This window comes from Archocentrus centrarchus, chromosome 18 (assembly GCF_007364275.1).
Source record: "Archocentrus centrarchus isolate MPI-CPG fArcCen1 chromosome 18, fArcCen1, whole genome shotgun sequence".
In the NCBI taxonomy this organism is placed as follows: Eukaryota; Metazoa; Chordata; class Actinopteri; order Cichliformes; family Cichlidae; genus Archocentrus; species Archocentrus centrarchus.
Window position 1 is genome coordinate 22,182,421 of NC_044363.1, and position 23,437 is coordinate 22,205,857.

A 23,437-nucleotide genomic window follows, 5' to 3' on the forward strand; every position below is an offset into this window, starting at 1 on the left:
CTACTACTACTACTACTACTAATGATAATAATAATAATAATAACGTATTTTCTTTCAAACAAAAACTACAATAAACATAATTCATCAAAGTATTTTTTTATATTCCTGATATTGTGTTTGTAAAAAAAATAATAAAGTAAAAAAATGTAAATATATTTATATTCACTATTTTGTTTTGATGTTTATCAATTTAATATTTTGTATGTTTATTAGACATTTTTAAAACTTTTGTTATGGCAGATTTTTTTTGTTTTGTTTTTTTTTAATTAATTAAAAGTGTCACCCTAATGTGCCCTGCCTCTGATGTCTCTGAATTGATAATACATCAATAATTTTAAATTATCAATCTTTTTTTTTTTTTCTTCTTACCTTACGGACGCAGCCCCCCCCACAGTAACCATAGCTTTGGGGGGGGGGGGCAATAACAGGGGGAAGTGTGTGGCATCAGCCACATGATGGAGACAAAGTACTGCAGTACTGCGGCCTTCTTCTGAGCACGCTTGACTTAACAGGTAAAGCACAGCTGTAAATAGCGAAATGCTTCAGTCCATGTAGCTAAGTAACGTGCATTTAATGTGACCCTCATATGGAACAGAGCCATCATTAATGCTATCAGAAACATCTCTTCTTTTTCAAAATGATGTGATAATCTAAATTTAAAAATGGTAATTCACGCAAAGACTTCAATACTCGAGCTTAGTATTTCTTTTCTTTTAAACCTGGAGAGGCTCTAGAAACTTCCTTTATCACTGATGTCAGAGAACTCGACCAACAACACCAGAAGTGCCACACAGGAAACCCACAGAAACGGCACATATGAACCTTTGTTCTTTATAAATAGTTTTCCCAGCATGCACTTGCTTTTGCAGCAACACGTGTGAGGAAAACAAATTATCTATGAATTTGAATGTGTTCTAAACAATAGGCAAGAATCCGAGTAACGTCCTGCTGTGCTTTTGAATGATTCGGGGGTGCGTGACATCTTTTACTGGCTGGACACGCAAGCAGCAAAATGAGTGACACAAGACTATGAGGTGTGTGGTGGACTGAGCTCCGTCTTCCCGTGAGTCTCCTCTTTTGTCTCTCCCTTCCACGCCTCCAGGGGTCGCCTTGGCAACATGTTTTACTGCTGGCAGCCTGATAAATGCAGCCCTGGCGCCTGTAAACTGGGATAGCTGGACACAGTCACACATCACTGCCAAGGACACAGCAACCCAGCAGGGCTTCAGCTTCAAACATAAGAGGAGGTACACAAGAAATGCAATGCTCTTTTATTCAGTGTTTGATGCTTTTCAGCTAAATTTTGTAAAAGGAATGAAAAGATTTTGCCACATGCAAGATGGAGTGGGGGAAAGGCTAGGAAAAAAAAAAAGCCTGAGCAGATACTTCTGACTCTCACCTTTTGCATTTTTCAGTTCAGCATGGCTACGAATCTGCATGTGAATGAGCTAATGGAAGCAGCGAAGCCTCCTAACTGCGCAAGTGAGGACGGTCTCCCTATGGTGTTGACTGAAACTGTTCAGGAACTTGAAGGTGTCCGATACGGCAGAAATCATCCCAATGCAACAGCAGATGGGAGGAGATCTTCAAGAGAAAAAACACAAAGAGGGAGGGAAGGAGGGATGCTGAGGACAGCAGAAGATGAGAAGGAGGATGAAGAGCAGGAGGAGCAAGGTTGCAAAAGTAAGGGTCTGGGAGTGCTGAGGGAGCTGAGTGTTTTTCATTCAGGCAAACTGAGAGATTGGAAACAAGCTCTCAGAGAATGTGCCGCCATGCTCAACAGCACTCCACCAGGAGGTGGAGATCAGCAGTGTCCATCTGCAACAGGTACATGGTTTTATCTTTTATCTGAGTCCTACATGTGATCCCTGGCCTTTTTGAGAAGCTTTAAAAAAATTTAAAATAAACTTGTTCAACTCTCAGAGCCTTCACAGCACATAGAAGTAACAGCATGTATTTCATTTGTTAATTTTCCACTCTCCACCTCCAAGTCCACCTAAAAAAAATTCTCATCGCAGTGCAACCTCCCAAGAGTGAAAGGAGCAGGATAAAGAAGTCCTGCCCCTTTGCACAAGTCATCAAAACAATGATGTCAGCACACTCTTTCTCAAGCTTTCTTTCTTCCTTACTTCTTGGAAATATAGTTTTTCTCAGTTGCTTTGATGTAATCTCACCACTCTTAACGCAGTTTCAAAACAGTTCAGGTATTTCTCATAACACAGACACCAAGAAAAGACACAACGTAAGACAATCAACCTTCAAAAAGTTCTCCGGGCTTTCTGAAGGTCTTTCAAAGATTTTATTTAGACATTGTAAAATAGATTTTGATTCGCCATGCAATACCATCTTGAAAGTGTCTGATGGGCAGTGACTTCACTTTTCAGCATGACAATGATGCAAAACACACTGCTAATGCAGTAAAAGCATAACTGGGTAGAAAAACACACAGTAAAACACTATCAGTCATGGATCGGCCTCCTCAGATCCCTGACCTCAACATTGTGTGGGATCATCTTGACAGAGAATGAAGCAAAAGGCAGCCAACATCCAAAGAAGAGCTTTGAATGTCCTTCAAGAACCCTGGAGAACTATTCCTGAAGACTACATAAAAAATGACAGGAAAGTTGCCTCAGAGGGTTCAGGCTGTGTTGAAGAATAATTTCGTGAATGTTTCAATAAACTGCGATTTCCCATTTTCCTAGCAAAATCTGAATCAATGATGGGTGGCTCAAGACTTTTGCACAGTACAGCTGTAGAATTAACCAATGAAAAGAAGGATCTTAAATGATTTGAATCAATTTCAAATGTTCATGTTCCTTTCAAATGTAAGGCAAAAGTTTCAGTTCATTGTTAGAAGGGAACGTAACAAAGGAATAACTCATTTAAAAAACTGTAGCGGAGTAAAAGTTTAATTTGTATTGTTTTAATTCTTTTTCAGAGAATGCAGAGTGTAGGCCCCGTTCAGGCTCCTGCAGCGACATTTTTCTGAGTGCTGGAGAGGACGTAGAGAAGATAATAGACAAAATAGGCTCAATCATTCTCAAGCTGGACGCAGCAATTCACCAGTTATCTGTAGATGAGGCCTCAATTGCGGGTGAAGCACTTCAAGAATCCAGAGAAACAGACGCTCCAGTGCAGCCCGAAGATGTCAACAATCACCCGAACTCCCCCGATCGACTCGAGTCTGATTTGGGGCACGAACAGGAGGTTGAGGTCGGAGCTGATCGAAGCCCTACAAGGGCATCACCAGATACTGAACAAACAGCAGACTCCACATTCAGCAGTAACTGCAACAAAGAGGAAGACACGGGGACAGAATTGCATGTCAAAGGTCAAGCAAGTGACTTTCTGGAGAAATCCATTCACTCTCAGACTGAGTTACTGGATGAGACAGAAAAGGATCGTGAGAGGATCAATGATGAGGGCAAAGAGGAGAGAAGGAATGAATGGATTACAGTAGGGTAAGCTGATTAAATCGTCCCTGCTTGCCCCATTTTAACCCCTAACACACAGGGTCTTGCTTCCTTTTAGGTAGTTCTAGGTTTGTTAAAATATTTATCCCTAATCCACACTTCCTGTAATATACAGTGTATTGCATCAGTTTTTGTGGTTTCTTGCTTGAAGCTATATGATGTTTACAGCCAGTGAACTCAGGTTTATGTTTTTATGGCTAGGCTATTCAAGCATAATTAAATCTAAATGTCTTCTTCAGTTCATACACATTTTCTGCACAGCATGAGATAGAACATCATTTTCCATTTGTTGTAAACAACAAAAGTAGTTAATACTTTGTCCCACTTGCTGACAGTATTCTGGCAACATCAATAATCCACACTTGTAAAAAAAAAAAGATGTTGAGCATTTTGTTCTCTGCTCTCCACGGGGACGGCTTGCGAGTCTGGACATGATTTCCTTCCCCTCATTTCTCCTGCTCACTGATACAGGACAAACTCTCTGCAGTGCTTTATCATAAGCTGCACACATTTGTGACCTCTTGGCCTCCACATAGCCAGCTGTTTCACACAGTTCACTGTCAGGCAGTTGCACACGCACACATCCAAAAGCCAAACAAATCAGGAAAATTAAGATCTGAGGGAGAGGCTAAGTCTGGAAAGAGCTGATATGGAAAAGTGCATGCTCCAACATTTCAGCAAGTCTTAATATGTTTGCACTTTTTTTTTTTTTTTTTTATCAAGATGATAATATTTCTACTAAAAAAAAAATTAAGAGCAAATGCAAGTGTGCAAAAAGGAACGACAGTCAAGCTTTATTTAAATCAAGAGCATTTATGTGTTTTTAAAAACAACATTTAGGCTCACTGGTCAGCTGGAGGGCAGCCATTCTCATGTGCCAGACGCTTGCTTTATCAGAGCACCTGTTGGTGCAGCTGAAGTCCTGAGGTGTGAGGTGGCTGACACCCTGAGCTGCTTGATGGTGACTGGCTCAGAGGAGCTGGTTAGTAGAGTGATCCGGGTCAAAGTTGAAGATGCCACAACTTTTCATTTCCCCGCTATTGTGGTTGTGCCTTTCCAAGCACGCCATCGCGGCAACTACAGGGATGTTGCTGTGAAGATAATAGATGAGCAGAAGAGGGTCAGCTACATCACTCCGGTAGCAACAGAGGCCGTGTATGGAGGACAGAAGGTAAGTAATTCTCTCACTTATAAATATTTGTTACTTAAATTCTTATTTTATTTTACAATTTATAATTTTTATTTTAATATATTTTATTTAAGCTTTATATAAGCTGGAGCTGATAAATTATTATGTTTCCAGTGCAGACCTGACAAAATGTATGTGAAATGTTACTTCATCATCCAGCTGTATTTCAAAACCTTTGTATGTTGAGACTTTTTCTCAATCAGTTCAAACTATTATTTCCAGAGTATCATTATCTAGATTAAAAAAAAAAAATCTTCCATTAAAAGTTCAGGGATGCAGATGTATAAATACAGATCTAAACAATGGGAAAAAAAGAGGTCCTAACATAGAACCTTGTTATACACCTTTTTCTTTGTTTAGTGCATTTTAACCCCACTCACAGTACACAAAACATTGACAGAAAATCTAACACTTGTATAAGACTGTTGCTACTGTACATCTACCCTAACTGACAAAATAGTTTCTGAAAAAAAACATTATTCCCAGTGTTTCTATCTAATAATAGTAATAAAAATAATCTGGCGTTCAGTAGGTCTTAAATACAAAACAGCAATACATGACATATTTTACTGTCTCATTATGTATTTAACAAAAATTAAGCCAAAATGTAGAAACCGTGTGTGAAGTATAGCCTTACTGCTGTCATAGGATTTCAAGAGAGTAAGTAGCAGCCAGGTGCTGATAATGAAATGAAAGCAGGAGTTTTGACCATTTGCTCGTCTGGAGCATTCAGGTGTGTGTTAAAACAATATCAAGGAGGAAAGATATCAGCAATGATCTTAAAGAAGCAATCATCAATTCTGGTCATTTCCAAACAATTTGAAGTCCATCATTCTACAGTGAGAAAGGTTATTCACAAATGGAAAAGTTGTCAGTCTTCCCAGGAGTAGACGTTCCAGATAATTCACCCCAAGATCAGACGGTGCAATCCTTAGAGAAACTGCAAAAAAAAAAAAAAAAAAAAAAAAAAAAAAAACCCAAGAGCTTCATCTCAGACTCTACAGGTTTGAGTCAGCATCTTAAATGTTAAAATTTCTGACAGTATAATTAAAAAAAAAAAAAAAAGAACAAGTTTGACTTATTGCAAGAGATGCAGAAGAAAGCATCTTCTCTCTAAGAAGAACGTGGCAGCATGGCTTAGGTTTGTAAAACCTAACAAACCACAAGACACAAACACCTCACACCAACTGTCAGCACGATGGTGGAGGTGTGATGATTTTGGCTTGTTTTACAGTCATTTTGGCACCTTGCAGTCATTGAGTTGAGCATGAACTCCTCTGTATACCGGTATTCTAGAGTCACATGTGAGGCCATCTGTCCAACAGATGAACTGAAGCAATGTTGTAAAGAAGAGTGGGACAAAAATTCCTTCACTGTGGAGTGAGAGACTCAGAAAGTCTCTCAGAAAATGATTACTTCAAGTTATTGCTGCTGAAGGTGGTTCTGCTGAAGCTACTGCATCATGGGGTGGATTCAGTTTTTCACACACTGCTTTTCCATTTTGGTTTAGTTTTTGTTAAATAATGACACAGTGTAATATGTCATATTGTTGTTCATCTGAGGTTGTAGTTACCTAATTTTAATACCTGTCAAGGAACATATGATTTTATTATGTCTTGATATGTAAAATAAAAGAGGGTGTACTTTCTTTTTACCATAGCTGTATGTTGTGTGGAAGCAGAAACACTAACAAAATAAACTGTAATTGTACTTATTCTTAACCTAAGATACATAGAAATGGTTTGTTGGGGAAAGCTTGTTTAAGGATTTTGCCCATAACAGATTTAAATCATGTTTTCTTGTTATCAGGGCTCGTTTGCAGAGGTGAAGGTGTACTCTGTGGGTCTGTTTGCAGTGGTTTCTTGTCTAAAAAAAGAAAATTACACCATTCCCAGGAGGGGGTTGTCACTGAAACTCCCCATGGACCCCCGAATCTGTCTGAACTACCTCCCAGGATCCTTCACTGCACCTGTAATAGCACAAACCATGGTATGCAAAAAACCTGATCATTACCCATCTTTCTCCCACTTTACTTTCAGTGTGGTGCAGCAGCAACTGAAGATTTGCACAAGTGAGGTCTGGTTGGCATTGAGCGATAGGAAGCGCTTCTTGGGACAGAGCCTTTGAAATGTTTCCAAACCTGAGATAAAAATAGAAAGGAGAAATTATGAACAAGCAGAAAGCATGCTCCTAATTTACAGACTTAAGTTTTGACAGATGTTTGCTGAGAGGCAGAAACAGCTGTGGCCGATTTTTTTTAATTGACTCCTGAGACCAAACATTGGTGAACTAACTTCACTGCAGCAGTTTGTTGCTTGATCTTACGTCAAATCCACCAACTCCCACTCTGCACAGCTCTCTTTGATAAAACAACAGGCTGGCGGCAAAACAAAAGCTCTCGAAAAAAAAAAATAGACAAATTCTCACATCAAGCAGCATTTTTGTCTAAACTACAGAACAGCTGTTTTCTTGTCTGCTTCAGATCCAGCCACTAGACGCCGTGCTTCTGGCTTCTGTCAAGTCCAGAAATGATGCCTATCATTCGGTGGTGTCTACCAGCCCGCTGCTCTACCTCACCCACCCGACCTCACAGCCCCTGAGAAGACCACTCACAGTCACGCTTCCATGTCCCCCAAATCCTGCGAAAAAGAGGAGCATAAGGGGACAAGCAGAGAACCAAGACCCAGAAAGCTGGCCTGTCAGTGATTCTCCTCCATGGGATTATGCACTTTCCCACAGACTGAGGTGATTTAAATGTGGCATCTTAGAGTTTTTACAGATTTCATTGAACTAAACTATGTCATAGAGGATATATAGGGGATATAAATAAGAGACTACAGATTCAGAAGGCAGTTAAAAGCACAGAATGACTAAAAAAAAATAAAATAAAATAAAAAATTAAAAATAATAAAAAATAATAAAAAAAAAAAAAACAGAATGACTGAGTGTATGTGCATGGAACATACAAACCAACTTTAATGAAATAAGAATGACCAAAGATTTTTTGTTTCTATGTCAGATTCGTGGAAGCCTCTATGGAATCTAAGGAAATGTCCAACAAGTCACTGGTTGTTTTGGCCTCAAGGGACAAACAGTGGATCATCGTGGATAAAGTCACCGTCAGGAGCCAGCAGAAGGGCCTGGTGTCCTTTGACCTGATAGAGAACTTTGACAGGTTTGTAGCACCATGTTTTCTCCTCTTAAAATAATCGGTGGTGCAAATTTAAATATAGGTGTAGAGAATATATGGTAAGGTTTTATTTAGATAGAAAACACGTAGTGATTTGTTGTGAAGGACAACAAGGAACAACATAAAATACACATTAAAAAAAAAGTCGACCAGCTGTACATAAAAGATGGATGTAGCTTCTGGGTCTGGAAAGTGAAGCCAACACATAAGCTTCTTAAACTTGTATTGGTTTTAATGGCCACCAGAGGGCAATACCTGTGGTTGAATCAAGCCTTCCAGTCCTACTGAGGTTTTGCAGACATGATGTTAATATGGTGACAGTGTAGGAGTGAACATAGTCCCAGTCGCACAGGTATAGAGACTGCTCTGCCACCATCTGGCAACCACCTGTCACGAGGGAAAAACGAGTATTCGGCATACGGTTATGAGTGGTTGCTAGAAGTTGATGGCAGTCATGTAGTCCAACAGACCAGTCACTGACCCCCCCCCTCTGGGAACCACCTGCAATGCTGAGGCACAACTTTTACTTTGAAGGCAAATCTTCTCTAGGTGGACTAATAGTTAGCGAATACTTTCAGACAAACATGAAAAACCGAAGGCAAGCACAACAAACCGCCAGCAACCAAAGCAACTGCTAGGAGGTTTTTGGTGCAGCGCCATCTTTGCAAACTATTTCACCCAGAGACAGCCAGCAATGCCTTTGAAGCACTGCCACCAGGCAAGGAATGCACATTTTTCCCTAGCAGCTGATCGTTGTATCACATCCAGCATGGCGGCCAACTCTTGAGAAATGTGTGCATGATGTCGTGTGAAAAACCTCATTAGCTATCTGTGGGCTCTCTGCCCGTACCTCTGTAAACACTTTCCTGTTGAGTTCATGGGATCAGTCACTTGTTTCGTGTCATACTGAAGAAAACATTAAATCTGTTTTGTAAATTTTGGTTATTCTTAATGTCAGAAGGGAGGATTATCCAGTATACGCTCATTGGCCAATGACTTGTGATTGGCAAGTCGTTAGCCAATGAGCATGCGGTTTTAGAGTCAGCTCCACCCTTCATCATCACACCAAGAACACCAATGGCAAAAATGCTGAAGACTTCACAGTGGAACCCCACAAACCAGTGAGTGACATCTGAGCCTTAAATCTTTCTAAAGGCCAGCAGGGGGCAAATCCTGAGATTTGTGCAGACGTCTATACATAAATGCCCTTCAGTTCCATTGCACTATGACCCCATTAAACACTTTAATGAGTTTATGGCCTCGGTCACTAGTTTCAGGTCTTATTGAACAATGCATAATTTTCATTTTATAAACAGACCCAAAAAGTAGGATGGAGCAGTATTTGCTTTCGGACCTGACTATCATGTGATTGACAGCCACAAGACACTACAGTATGAGCATGCAGTGTCAGTCAGATGCACCTTTTGCTTGTCTCATTCAGTTTCAAAACCATAAACACCCAGCTTGAGGCTTCACAGCACGACCTCACTAAGCAATAGATGACATCATCCATTTGCTGTGTCTATTTTTGTATACAGCCGACTATGCACATATAGAGACATGTTTAAAATGTATAATTTTCTATATTTTAAAGCCAGTAAGCAAATGTGTTTAAATTGTTCTCTAGAATTACAATTGGACAAACATTCTGTAGAATGAGCAGTGACGATCATTTTGATATGAAGCAGCTCAGACATACAGATTATATTAAGGGAGAAGATAATGTGCTTTATAGATAATTATTAGAACTGCACATTAAGTTTTAAAGCTAACAAGAAGCCACTGTATGGAGGTAAAACCAAATGTAATATGGCTCTCATGTTTCATGTTGCAGGGCTGAGGAACAATTTGAGGTTGCAAGAAGTAGATTGAGCCTAATCATTAAGAGTTACCATAAATTAGCATCTCTGTGACAGCACTGCTCAGCAGATGTGTTGCCGTACTCTCCAACCGAACCAGATCACAGCACAGAGAGCAGTATGAGGTGGGAACATCCAAAGCAGAACAACAGACAGCGCAGATAACCACAGAGCAGAACTTGACGGGTGGTGCTCATTTGTTTCAAAGCCAGTACTGATTTGTCGAGTTTGTCCATCCAGTAAAATTAAAACCTGAAAAACATAATATTGTGTCAAAAGCAGACTCCTGACAGAATTCTTCAAAAAGATTCCAAGTAAGCTGTGATCATCTCTTATCACATCTCCCCATGCCTGAACCTTTCTGCCAAACTTGATCAGTCACTGTAGTTGGTTTGAAGGCCTGCGTGGTTTTAGCCTGATGACGTCGGCTCTAACATACGGTTTCAGAATTTGCTGGCTTTTCACACAATGCAGGAGCGTGTAATAAATCCCGTGCCTAAATGCAGAAGAGGAAAAGTTCACACACACCAGGTAACTGAAGTGAAACTACAATATTAGCACCACTGAAATGCATGAAGACATCCAATCATATGAAAATAAGTCGTGAACAAAATGAGTTACATTTTAAATTTGAAAATTACTGCAAAAAGAAAAAAAAAAAAAACAAGCACCTTCTTTGAGGAATCTAAGGTCCATGAAACATGGCTTTGTGCCTTTTTGCCGAGATCCAGAGAGTAGGCATTGGCTCCAGGTTTGTTTGTTTATCGGGGGAACTAAGAGGGCAGTGCAGAGTAATGAAAAATTTCCTGAAACTTCTCAGTGAAGTCCAGCTGTTTCAGTTTTTGTTTTACCAGAGATTTAGCCTGCAACATGTGATAAAAAGAGTACAGAATTATATTAGAGTAAAAAGCTATTCTGTCTGACTGTATATCGAGTAGAATAGAATAGAAATAGAACAGAAAGCTTTTATTGCCATCAAACATGGAGTATGACAAAAATGTAGCAGCTGCCACAGCTCAGTGCCTTTTCTTTATAAAACCTAAACAAGAAGATACAAAAATACTGTAAAAGCAGTATGTATATGCTACAAAAAGCAGGAGTATGAATATCAAAGAAAGCAAGGACCTACAGGGGAATAAGTAAATGTAACAACTATACAAAATATACCAAATATTGCACAAATGCCAGTTATTGCACAGAGAAGACTATGTACCAGATATTATATTGAATGCACTAATATAGCACAGGGTTGAGGGAAATAAATGAATAAATATGCCAGATATTCATGGTAAACAGTAGTCTTTGAGTGGTCAAACACTCAGCAGTGTGCTGTGAGCAGTGAGGAAGTCAGAAGTGAGCAGTGAATCAGTGGAGCTACTGTTGTGTATAATTGTGTAGTGTTCAAGAGTCAGATTAACTGTTCCTCAGCCTGTTCATCCTGCCTTTGTGGGACCTGAGTCTCTTCCCTGATGGTAGCAGGTTGAACGGGTGTGAGAGGGGTCTGCCAAGATTGTCTTTGTCTATGGTCATTAAAATTTAATCAACTAAAGTTTAACTGCCAATATTGAGGATCAACAATGCCAGAAATTTGCAGTTTCTTATGGTGACTGCTTTGATCTGTCAATAGATAAAAACAAAGTTTTAGTGCTACATCAAGTGATGGAAGAGTGTTTCTGGGGCAGTCCAAAGTGATGCCAAACTTAAAGCTGGAATCTTTGATGGACCCCAAGTCTGTGAGCTTATTAGAGACAAAGACTTTCCATCTAAGCTCAGACCCCTTGAACTAAGTGCACAGGAATCATTTGTTCAGGTTGTTCACAGAATTTCTTGGGCAACCACAAAGCCACAAACTATGAAGAATCAGTTGATGACATGCTCATATCATTCAAACACATGGGTTGCAGAACGTCACTTAAGAGTCACGTCCTTCACTCTCATCTTGACTTCTTTCCACCCAGTTTGGGTGATGTGAGCGACGACCTTGGTGAAAGGTTCCATCAAGATATCTCTGAAATGGAGATCAGGTACCAGGGGCGCTATAACGCAATCATGATGGGTGACTACTGCTGGTTTCTACAGCGTCAAACTTCCATGAAGCACAAGAGCAAGGGTTTGCCACACTTTTGAACTGTTTAGGCAGAATAATTGTGGACTGTATTAGTTTGAGATTCCTCATATGACTGATTTTGGTATCTGTGTCCTTTTGTTCACCAGTTGTATGTTCATGGTGTACTTTTTTTTTTTTGGCCTTTTCGGCTTTATTCGACAGTTCTTCAGTGGAGATAGACAGGAAAGCGGGGAGGAGAAATGGGGGAAGGCATGCGGCAAATGGCGACAGGCTAGGACTCAAACCGGCGCCGGCCGCACAGCCAAGCGGCATACATGGGCACCTGCTCATGCCCTTAGCTATCCTGGTGCCCCATCTGTGTCTTTTTTTCACCAGTTGTATGTTCATGGTGTACTTTTCTAATAAAATCATTGACGTCGAGTTTGGCGATTGGCATTTATTGGCATAGTTACGTAACTGTTATTTTAGTGCCTTTTGCACACGTTTATGTGCATAGGTGTTATGAAAACTGCCTTAACTGTTTTGAGAACTGCATTAAGAGCGGTGAGAATGATGTTATTGATGTGAGAACTGCATCAAAGGGATTGAGAAAAACTGTAATTCTTCATGGCACCGATTCAACAAACTGCTGGAAACACTCCTCAGAGATTTTAGTCCATGTTGACATGACAGCATCACACAGTTGCTGCAGAATTGTCGGCTACACATCCATGATACCAATCACCCGTTGTATTGATCTGCTGGATTGAGATCTGGTGACTGTGGAGGTCATTTGAGTGCAGTGAGCTCACTGTCATGTTCAAGAAACCAGTTTGAGATCATTTGAGCTTTGTGACATGGCCACTACCAGCCTGAACCACCTTCATCAATCCAAGCTTTCATGCTGTTTGTGCCAAATTCTGACCCTACCATCTGAATGTTGCAACAAAAAGGTAACATTTTTCCAATTTTCTGTTGTCCTATTTTGGTAAGCCTGCCTTTGTAGCATCAGTTTCCTTTTCTTAGGTGACAGGAGTGGCACCCAATGTGGTCTTCTGCTGTTGTAGACCATCTGCTTCAAGGTTTGATGTCTTGTGCTTTCAGAGATGCTCTTCTGCATACCTTGGTTGGAATGTGTGGTTGATTGAGTAACCGTTGCCTTCCTATCAGCTTGAAGCAGTCTGGCTATTTTGTTCTGACCGCTGACATCTGTGGCGGCCAAAATAAATCGAGCTCTGAAACCAAACTGATTTTCTAATATTTATTGAAAGAAACCTTTGCAAAGGGATCAATACAGCATGAACAGTCTTCACACCAGCATTGACACTGAAAAGGAAAGATAACACCTGATTCATACTCATGTGTGGATACAGTTCTATTCCAGCTGTGGGGAGTTTTCTTCCCCATAGCTGGCACTAGCATGATAATGACCCAGGTCATGACCTTGGACACGGCTTACATTTTAGTTGTTTTCTCATCTTTGCGTGCTAATCTTTGTACAAGAAAATTACAATTACATACCCAAGAGCTACGCAGAACTTATTAGAGTTGAACTTCAACAAGGCCTTTTCACCCAGAGAACTACAGCTCACTGGATATTTTTGGACCATTCTCTGTAAACCCCAGAGATGGTTGTGTGGGAACATCCCAGTAGATCAGCAGTTTCTGAAATACTCAGACCAACAACCATTGCCACTGCCATGTGTTTGGCTTTTCATTAACAAGCAGTTGAATGGGCGTGCCTAATATTGTGGCTGGTGAGTATATATGAGTAATTAAAGTTAAGTAAGTAAGTAATGTTCTTTTTTTCATCCATCCCTACATTTGTTCAGACGTAAGCAGAAGTAGCAGTACTAGCAACTGATTCAACAACTACAGCAGGATGACGGCTGTTTCTTTCATTTCAAATCATTTCCGCACTCACTGCTCTGCTGTAAGAGTGCTTTTCATGTATTCTCAACATTATGTTTGTGTTCTAAGTGGCAGTAACAATAAAATAACAATAAACACTACAGCTTTATGTAACAAGCCAGTCTTACAGAAAGCTTTTCTTAACATAAGGGGCTTAAGTGAGGCAGCAAGCTTTAGATTCCAGGCTTTAGCATGTCTGAGCACACGCACATGAACAGCAAGTTAAGGCTAAAGTGTTAAGACATCCCTAAAGAAGTTATATAGAAGGAGAATATTCAGTTCTGCTCTAGTCTTCTGTTTAAAAAAATAGGCCTAGTCGCGATAACATTGGATTCTCATTTCCATCCTGAGTTATAATTCTCTTCTTTCTTATCTAAAACAGCTTCTTTCATGGGGAAAAAAAAAATGTGCAGTAGGTTTTCGTGAATTCTCTATTCTGTCTTAAGTCTATTACATCTGTATTCTTGCCTGTGATAACAGACTCTTTTCCCTATTCAGTGGCAATCTAATCTTTCCCCTGAGCTAGACTTCTTAAGTTGTCCTCTGTCTGCCTCTCCCCTCAGACTGCTCGTAGTTCGTCTCCTCTCCCCGCCGCAGCCTTGTCACCTCACCTCCCTGGCAGAGGAGCTGGAGGAGTCGGTCGGCTGCCACGCCGTCACCGTCATCCTCCAGCGAAGGCGAGATGAGCCCCGCGCCGTCCTGGTGGCTGCCGTCCCCAGCAGAGACCTCAGCTGGGAACTGAACAGACTGCGAGCTCAGGGCTACAACGACCTCGTGGAGACCTCGTCAGAGATCTCAATGCGTGAAGGAGATCAGCTTCTCGTGCGTTTCAGTGGCAACATCACCTCCACTGGTAAAGTGTGAAGCTGACTCACTGCCTTCTTACAGAGGCTTTATGTGTTTGGGACAAAAAAAAGCTGAAGAGCATCTTCAGCTTTTTTGCACGTGTAACATGTGTTTAGCATCTGAAGAACATTTTCTATCTTTTTAAAGTTTTGACACATATTTAACCAGATTTGTATCATCCCCAAAAGACAACTCCTGACTAATGTGATTCTGGCTTTTCATCAGGCATCATTATTTATCCAATACTCTGGTTTCTAACAGTGTACCTGCAAAATTAATCAGCCTTAGCTGTATTTTTAATTATGATAGTTACCTCTGTAAACATTATATCTGCTTAGCATGTTAGGTTTTTTTTCTTAATTGGTGTATTCAAGTGTAAAAACAAATCCTGGTGTTCAGCTTTTAGCTCTCTTAGCCTCAAGCACAGCTGTTTGCCCTTTTTGTTATCTCAGTGTGGTCATTGTTCCTATAAAATGGGCCTGTTTACCTTGGTTGGACACGTGATGTACATTATTGTTATTGTTGGTTTATTTTGAGCATATGCAGCAGGTGATCCTGTTCAGTTCAATATTTCTTGCAGTGAAAGCAAAGATATACCAGGAAATGTCAAATGATTGTTGCTGCACCAGGTCAAAACAGGTTTAGCGTCCTGCCTTCACCACACAAGACAGTACGCAACAGACCACATGATAAAGTGGCTGAATGATATACAGGCAGCTGGCAGAATGCGTGAACTATGTTGTATGTCCTCTTTTGTTTCCCATGGTACAAAACTGTCAAGTCAAGTCAAGTTACTTTACTTGTACCCGAGAGGTAAATTTGTTGTGCCGTACAGTGAGTCGGTTTATAACAATACAGACATGATTAAAAGACTAAGACAAAACATGTTAAAAACAAACACCACATGTAAGAACAAATAAGAACAAATGGAATAAAAAAACAACACACGATGAGACATAAAACATAGTAAAAAAAAAACAGCAAGGGGTTAAAATTTGTTAAAACTTATGGCCATGGGAACAAAACTGCTTTTAAAATGTTTGGTTTTACATTTGGGCATTTTATATCTGCGTCCTGACGGGAGAAGCTGGAACTCACGGTGCAAAGGATGAGAAGTGTCCTTTAGGATTGATCTGGAGATCCTCTGTACCTGGCCAGAGTACAGAGACTCTAGATTTAACTGTAGCTCTCCTGTCAGCTTACTGCACCACTTTACTATATGGTTCAGGTAATTCTTATTTTTAAGAGACAGATTACCAAACCATGCCACCAAGCAAAAGGATAAAACCGATTCAATAAAAGCAGATAAAACAGGGTCAGCAGTGTTGTGTCCATCCATGAGTACTGAAACTGGATGTAATGGATAGATCATTTCTCATTCTATAGATCCTATTTGTCCAACTGTATTTCCCAAGAAGAAGAACAATTTAAACACACATTTACTTACTGGCTTTAAAAAAAAAAATCGAAAACAAAAAAAACATATATATATATATATATATATATATATATATATATATATATATATATATATATATATATATATATATATATATATATATTTTTTTTTTTTTTTTTTTTTTTTTTTTTTTTTTAAATATGTCTCTATGTGTGCATTGTAGACTGTATGGAAAAGATAGACATAGCCAATGGGTGATGTCATTCATTGCTTAGTGAGGTCTTGCTGTGAAGCCTCAAGCTAGGTGTTTAGGCAAGCTCCATCTTGATGTTTTGAAACCGGATGAGACAAGCAAAAGGTGCATCTGCTCATACTGTAGTGGCTTGTGTCTGTCAGTCACATGATAGGCCCACCCTAAAGCATCCTGCTCCATCCTGCTCTATCCGACTCTATTTAAAGCTACCTTCGGCTGCTCCCTTGTTACAAGGGGTCGCCACAGAGGGGACGCTCCGCATGTTTGATATGGCAGATATTTTTGACTCTATAAAATGAAAACCATGTTCTGTTCAGACTGGAAACTAGTGACCGAGGCCATAAACTGCACTATGACCTCATTAACATAAACTGTTTAATGAGGTCATAGTGCAGTGGAGCGGAAAGGCCATTTTCCCATAGACTTCTGTACAAACCTGGGAATTTGCCCCCTGCTGGCTTTTAGAAAGAAAACAGGTTTGAGGCTCTTTTCACACTGGCTTCACTTTCCAGACTCAGAATCACAGACAATATAAAAGATGGCTGTAGCTACCAAGATGTCACCTGTTGGTTTGTGGAGCTCCACTGTGAAGTCTTTTTTGCTTTTGCATTTTTTTCTGTTACCGATTTTGGTGTGATGATGAAGGGTGGATCTGACTGTGAAACTGCATGCTCATTGCTTTGGACTCAGTGTTATTCAGTAATGACTTGAAATGTCTTTACTGAGGTCAAGTCCAAGGGTTCGTTTTCCCATAGACTTTTATAGGATTGGAAGTCCTTTTGAAACCAGATGAGTCAATGCTCACTGGTGGCCATTAAAAAAAGACTCAGTTTAAGTTTGAGCTGGCTTCACTTTTAAGACTGGGAAGCTATGACCATCTTTTATATTGTCTGTATACACTACAGATCTACCTTGCTCCATGGCTTCGCTGGATAAAACTGCCTTTCTTCTGGCTAACATTAGCTTACCTAATGACACAAACAAATCACTTGCTGCTTAACATAGCAGACAGCTAGGGACCAAGCTAAGGTAACATTATTGTTTGCAAAATGTCACATTAGATTTTGTTTCTGTTCTTATATGAGGATTGTTTTTGAGTCTGAGCTGCACTGGGAGCTCATTTGTTGGTGGTTTGGGCATTTTTGGAGTTGCTTGTTATTGTTGCGTCAGGGAACAAAGAAGTGGCACCGAGGAAAGCCAAGTGCTTCCCAGAATCAGTTCAGAAGCTATTAAAAGTCCAAGAAGCCAGCCAATTACTTTACTCTCTGTTCACACACTGGCAATAAAGAAGTGTTTAATCCATGAAAAATGTTACAAACATAACCTTCAAGGAAATTCAATTAGCATCACATAAGAAAGGAAAGAAGCTAAATATGATTGCATCTTTTGAAATTTGTGCATATTTGTGTCTTGCAGTCAGTGTGGAAACCAACAAAAATGAAGCCACACATGAGCACATCACCTTTCACAGCCAGAGGAAGAATCGCCTCTTAGTGCATCTGACTGAGGTGGACCCGTTTGGAAACTATAGCTGTCCTCACTACAAGGGCACAGCCATATTTTATAAGGTCACCAGAGGTCAGCTGGAGTGGCGAGAGGATAAAGCTGTCCTTAAGGATACGAAGCTTCTGGGAGATCCCGTCTGTAGGCTGTCTCTGACTTTACCCAAGGTGCAGTGCATTTTCCAAATAAAAAAAAAGCAAAAATTAAACATGCTTGATGTAAAAGACTGACAATAAAAGTATATTACTGTTTCATGTCATTTCAGAAAGTGAGAAATATTACTCGCCCCGTTACAGCTCGGGTGAAGTTATGCGAGGACTCAGGTAGGTCTTCTTGTGTGTCTTGTGTTTCAGTCTTCTTGCTCCACATTGCATTATTCGTTGTCTCTTTCTCACAGTTACTATAATAACCCATCTTTAAAGCTGTCTCAGCTCTAGATACTAAAAAAAATTTTTTTTAAAATTGCATCACTTATCCATGTCTTGCCCTCCCGACCAGATTCCCTCTCAGACTCACTTCTTCTCTGGCTGTCCGGGGAGCTCTCAAAGGAGGAAACAGGCCTGCTGGTGCGCTCCCTGCGACTCCGCCGTAGTGCTGCTCAGCTGGTAAAGATTCGAGCTGGGAGCAGCCTCTCTTCTCAGGCCTTCAGCATCCTGGTTATGTGGAGGAGAGGGCTGCCCGCCGTCCCAAGCCAACCCAAGGCCTCTCTGCTCGCTCGCTGCTTGGCCAAGATTGGCAGGCCGGATCTGGCCAGAGAATTGCTGCTGAGACAGGCTGCAACCACCAGACAGAGCTCACAGAATTAAGGAGGCCTGAAAAGGAGAGCTTGCACTTCCTTTTAAGGCTTTTAATAAGAGCAGAGCGAGTGGGTTGCAGTGCTGCATTTGACCCACACGAGGGCAGCATTGCACAAGGAGTTTCAGTGCTGTCCTCCGGGCTTGCATTTCCACTTTTTTTTTTTTTTTTTTTGGTTGTTTTCTTAGCGGTAAAGTCTAATCAGTATTAGAGTAACAAAGGGAGAATATGTGACTAATTTTTGAAAGAGAAGGTATCAGTTAGATCTGATAAAGGAATTAAAAACTGGAGAGATTTGTAAAAAGATTTTCAATATAGTTCACCAAATGTCTTCACTTGGCTCATGTACCTCTGATATCACTGGAGTGACTCCTTGGAGGGTCCAGACCTTGAGGTTTGGTGCTTTTATATGTATGTGGTTATAGCCATTCATAACTGATATCTTACCTCACATTATAGTTTATAGTGCAATAAAACCTCAACAGTTTGAGTGAAGACAAGCCCAGAGAATCATCTGTGGTGATGTGGCTTTGTGATTTTCTTATTATTTTTTTATCAGCTAAAGCTAGGCTAGTCGGTGGCTTTCTGTCTCTCTAGGTTTTCTCAGGCTGCTTTTTTAAGTCAGACATTTTGGCAGCCTCCATCTCTGACAGAACCTTCACTTTCTCACTTTATTTCGTAGTTTGTCACCACTGGCAGGGAGGTGATTTAGCGGACCAGTCAGCCGCCTCTCCTCTGCGTAAACAAACACCGACACAGAGCTGTGACCTCTTTTCGGCTCCTCCTGATACCGAGTCATCTTTGAGATGTGATAGAGTCAGATGATGATTGGATCATAAAGGTGTTTTTTTTTTTTTTTTTTTTTTTTTTAATGAGGATACTAAAATCTGCTTTCAGTATGAGCTGGATACATTCAGAGCACATACAGTATTATGTATTTGTGTCTGTTGGGAACATGATATTAAAACAAATCCTCTGAATGTGTGCAATTTCTTAAAATGTTGCAGAGCTCGAAGGAGCTGAGAAAACACAATGACGTGACATCCATTCAGCAGCTTTTCCACTTTGTCATCCAGTGGAGTTTTCCCAGTCTTGCGGAAGTGACTGTTCTCTGAATCTCAGCCCTTGAACTGCAGCTCTTTGTAGTAAGCTGCAGCCAGCCTGTTAAGCTTTTGATTTCTCGCCATGCAGAAGGGGTTTGGGAGTAAGTAAATCATTTACAGTGTGCCTAGGTATATAGGTAAAGTCTGCTTGTGCACTTTAAGCCTTTTCGTCCTGGATGCTAAGGATCGAGGCTAACATTAGCACGCCCGACACTGATTGCGGTAAATTTACACTACAGCAACTACAGCCAGTGTCACTCCAGGCCACTGCCAAACAAGACTGTTTTTCAGCCTTTTCTTGAGCAAGTTTAAAAGTAAAAACAGTCTGGGCTAAATTTGCAGATCATGTTAGTAAAACCAGGAATAACTATCTTTAGCCTGGAATACAACGATGGATTAGCAGGTGAAGATGCCAATTTTATACATGCAAACTCAGTCCTTTTAAAACTTCTTTCTTGGGGCTCCATTATTCACAAAGTGTTCACGATGGGTCCACATATTTGATTTGGCACAGCTTTTTTTTTTTTTTTTTTTTTACACTGGATTTCCTTCCTGATGCAGCTCTCCCAGGGATTTATGTCTCCTCCCAGTCTCGAAGCAGAGATCTTTCAGGTGTTAGATGTTTGTACCCTATGGAGCCACTCAGGGATGTGTGCTTTTATTGGGTTCCAATCTTAAAATATACTATAGTACCAAAAGTATTCACTCACCCACCCAAATCACTGAATTCAGGTGTTCCAGTCAAAAACCAAGCACCCAGGCATGCAGACTGCTTCACAGGAGCTCAGTGAATTCCAATGTGGTACTGTGATTGGATGCCACCTGTGCAACAAGTCCAGTCATGAAACTTCCTCACTACTAAATATTCCACAGTCAACTGTTAGTGGGATTATAAAAAAAGTGGAAGCGATTGGGAACAACTGCAACTCAACCACAAAGTAGTAGGCCACGTAAAATCACAGAGTGGGGTAAGCGGATGCTGAGGTATGTAATGCACAGAGGTCGTCAACTTTCTGCAGAGTCAGTCACTACAGACCTCCACACTTCATGCCACAGTGCATAGAGAGCTTCATGGAATGGGTTTCCATGGTCGAGCAACTCCATCCAAGCCTTACATCACCAAGCACAAAGCAAAGTATTAGATGCAGTGGTGTAAAGCACGTCGCTACTGTACTCTAGAGCAGTGGAGGCATGATCTCTCGAGCGACTGATCATGCTTCTCCATCTCGGCAATCGGAAGGACAAATCTGGGTTTGGTGGTTGCCAGGAGAACAGTATTTGTTTGACTCCATTGTGCCAAGTGTAAAGTTTGGAGGAGGGGGGGATTATAAGTGGGGTTGTATTTCAGGAGTTGGGCTCAGCTCCTTAGTTCCAGTGAAAGGAACTCTTAATGCTTCAGCATATTAAGATATTTTGGACAATTTAATGCTCCCAACTTTGTGGGAACAGTTTGGGGATGGCCCCTTCCTGTTCCAACATAACTGCGCACCAGTGCACAAAGCACGGTCTACAAAGACATGGATGAATGTGTTAAGTGTGGAAGAACTCAACTTGCCTGCACAGAGTCCTGACCTCAACCCAACAGAACACCTTTGGGATGAATTAGAGCGGAGCCTGCGAGACAGGCCTTCTCATCCAACATCTGTGTCTGACCTCACAAATGCGATTCAGGAGGAATGGACAAAAATGCCCATAAACACTCCTAAACCTTAAGGAAAGCCTTCCCAGAAGAGCTGAAGCTGTTATATGTAGCTACAAAGGGTAGGCCAACATCATATTAAACCCTATGCATTAAGAATAGGATGTCACTCAAGTTCATATGTGTGTGAAGGCTGATGAATGAATACTTTTGGCAATATAATGTACTTTTAAGCAACTTTTAATAAGCTAACATTAGCTTAACTAACATTTAAAGTATTGTCTTTTTCGGACAAACAAACAGATTCTTTTATAAAATGGTGATATACAAAAAGAAATGACAAATAAAAACTGACATCTTTTAGTCAGTCACTAATCAGAGAGAACACTTTCAATAGTACCCCAAAGGCTGAAGCAGGCTGGACTACCCCTCGCAGTCCTCACCACTTTCTACAGGAGACCTCACTGTATCGTGACCTAGTCTGGAACCTGTACAGTGTCTGAAAAGAAACAACTGGACGGACTTGCGAGAACAGAAGGAAAGATCAGTGGTGCCACCCTTTCATTAATGCCTTTCATGAAGGCAGCTTTTCACAACAAGGACCTGATAGCAACTGTTTTATTCAGCTTGCAGTCAGTGATTCTACTATAAACTCTGCATATCAAAGAGTGACAGGAGCATACGTGACGCCATCTGCTTGAGTTGAACTGAAGGTGGACCTTCCAGCAGGAAAATAATGCCAAGCAACGAAATCATTCTCAGTACGCTCGTTCTTTTCAAAAAGATTCAGAAGTTTTTCTTTTTCTGTTTCATCTATCTTCAGAGCCTCATGCTCCAGCTGTGTGACATTCTGCAGGCCCTGAGCTGGAGCAGGGAGGTAATGAGATGCCATGTGTCCAGGTGGGGGGTGGAGGACACCCCATGAAGACAGAGAACACCTCCCACTGCTTCAAATAGGGGAAACGGTTAATGAAGTATGAAATAGTAACAGGTGGAGCTGATGGATCACACGAGACGATCCCTCTTGCTCCTTCTCTGCCATTCACTGACAAAAGCGGTCTCCTTTCTCCATTAACCTTTTCTCTTCCCTTTACTTCCCGCCCTTCCTTTCTGTTCCTTCTCAGCTCCACGTGTAGATGGAAATATTGCTCCCACAGTTCCTTTTCAAAGTCTCCACAATCCATCTCGGCCATTATCTCCTCGCTCTCCTTCCTTCTTTCCTTTCAGTGTGATTGCAAAGGACACGTGTGGCATCACTAGCAGGAGTGTTTTTTGCCTCAACTGTGCGTGCCAGAGGGGGGCATCATTAGTGTGGCATAGGGCCATCACACACACAAACACACACACACACACACATTGAGGGCCCCGCTAGAGGTAAATGTCACAGAGGGGGCTCCCATGGTGCCAGGAAATCGTTTCCTCTCTCATTTTATCTCTCGTCTGTCCCGCTCTACATTATTGAAAAGGCCACGCAGCAATGCACTCTGGGAAGTTGCTTGTCGTCCAGTGGGGTGAGGATACAGAGGGCTGATGAAGTAAAGAATTCCCGCCGAGTGTCGGCATAAAAAGATTCTGATTAAAACCTCGTCTGTTTCATCATTTCATTTCATCACTCTCCTCTTCGTTTTCAGCTCTCTGAGTTCTTTTTTTCTCTCAATCGCTGCTCCTCACGCTTCTAGCTGTCAAGGTAAAACAGGCAACTGAGATGCAGAGGCAGTCATGAATGAACATATGCACTGTCACAGCTCGTCCTGAGAGTTATCAGAGCGCAGCATTCACATCTGGAGAAAAAAAAAATCCCTTCTTTTCTTTTACAGACACAAAAAAGCAAACAGATTTTTATTAAATTAGCTGTTTACCACCAAGTAGAGAAGTCAGAAGACCATTAGTTACAGAAATCTGTTAGTTCCATAAATGAGCTCTGAGGCTGGTTTAATTACCCAGGCTCTTATTTACTCATTTAAACAAACACAATTTATTCTTTATGAAAAAGCAGACCACATACAGTGCTGTGAACAACTATTTTCCCCTTCTTGAGTTCTTATTTTTTTAATATTTGTCACATTTATTTGTTTCAGATCATCAGACAAAGTTTAATGTTAGATACCAATAACTCAAGTAAAATATAAACTGCAGTTTTTAAATGATGGTTTTGTTTAAGGGAAAAAAGCTCTCCAAACCCACCTGGTCCTGTGTGAAAAAGCAATTGCCTCCTAAGCCTAATAGCTGC

The 23,437-nt window shown here is 40.8% G+C and overlaps 1 protein-coding gene across 1 annotated transcript; it reads left to right on the forward strand.

Annotated features, from left to right (window-relative positions):
• The first annotated feature begins 428 nt into the window (after positions 1-428).
• Positions 429-18,476, forward strand: dthd1 (death domain containing 1). The gene is made up of 12 exons (XM_030754091.1): positions 429-512; positions 1,103-1,247; positions 1,416-1,827; positions 2,939-3,461; positions 4,314-4,644; positions 6,472-6,651; positions 7,145-7,407; positions 7,682-7,837; positions 14,233-14,522; positions 17,584-17,837; positions 17,936-17,993; positions 18,169-18,476. The coding sequence occupies exons 3-12, from the start codon at positions 1,422-1,424 to the stop codon at positions 18,474-18,476; spliced, it is 2,769 nt and encodes a 922-aa protein (XP_030609951.1). The 5' UTR covers positions 429-512; positions 1,103-1,247; positions 1,416-1,421.
• Positions 18,477-23,437: the final 4,961 nt, after the last annotated feature.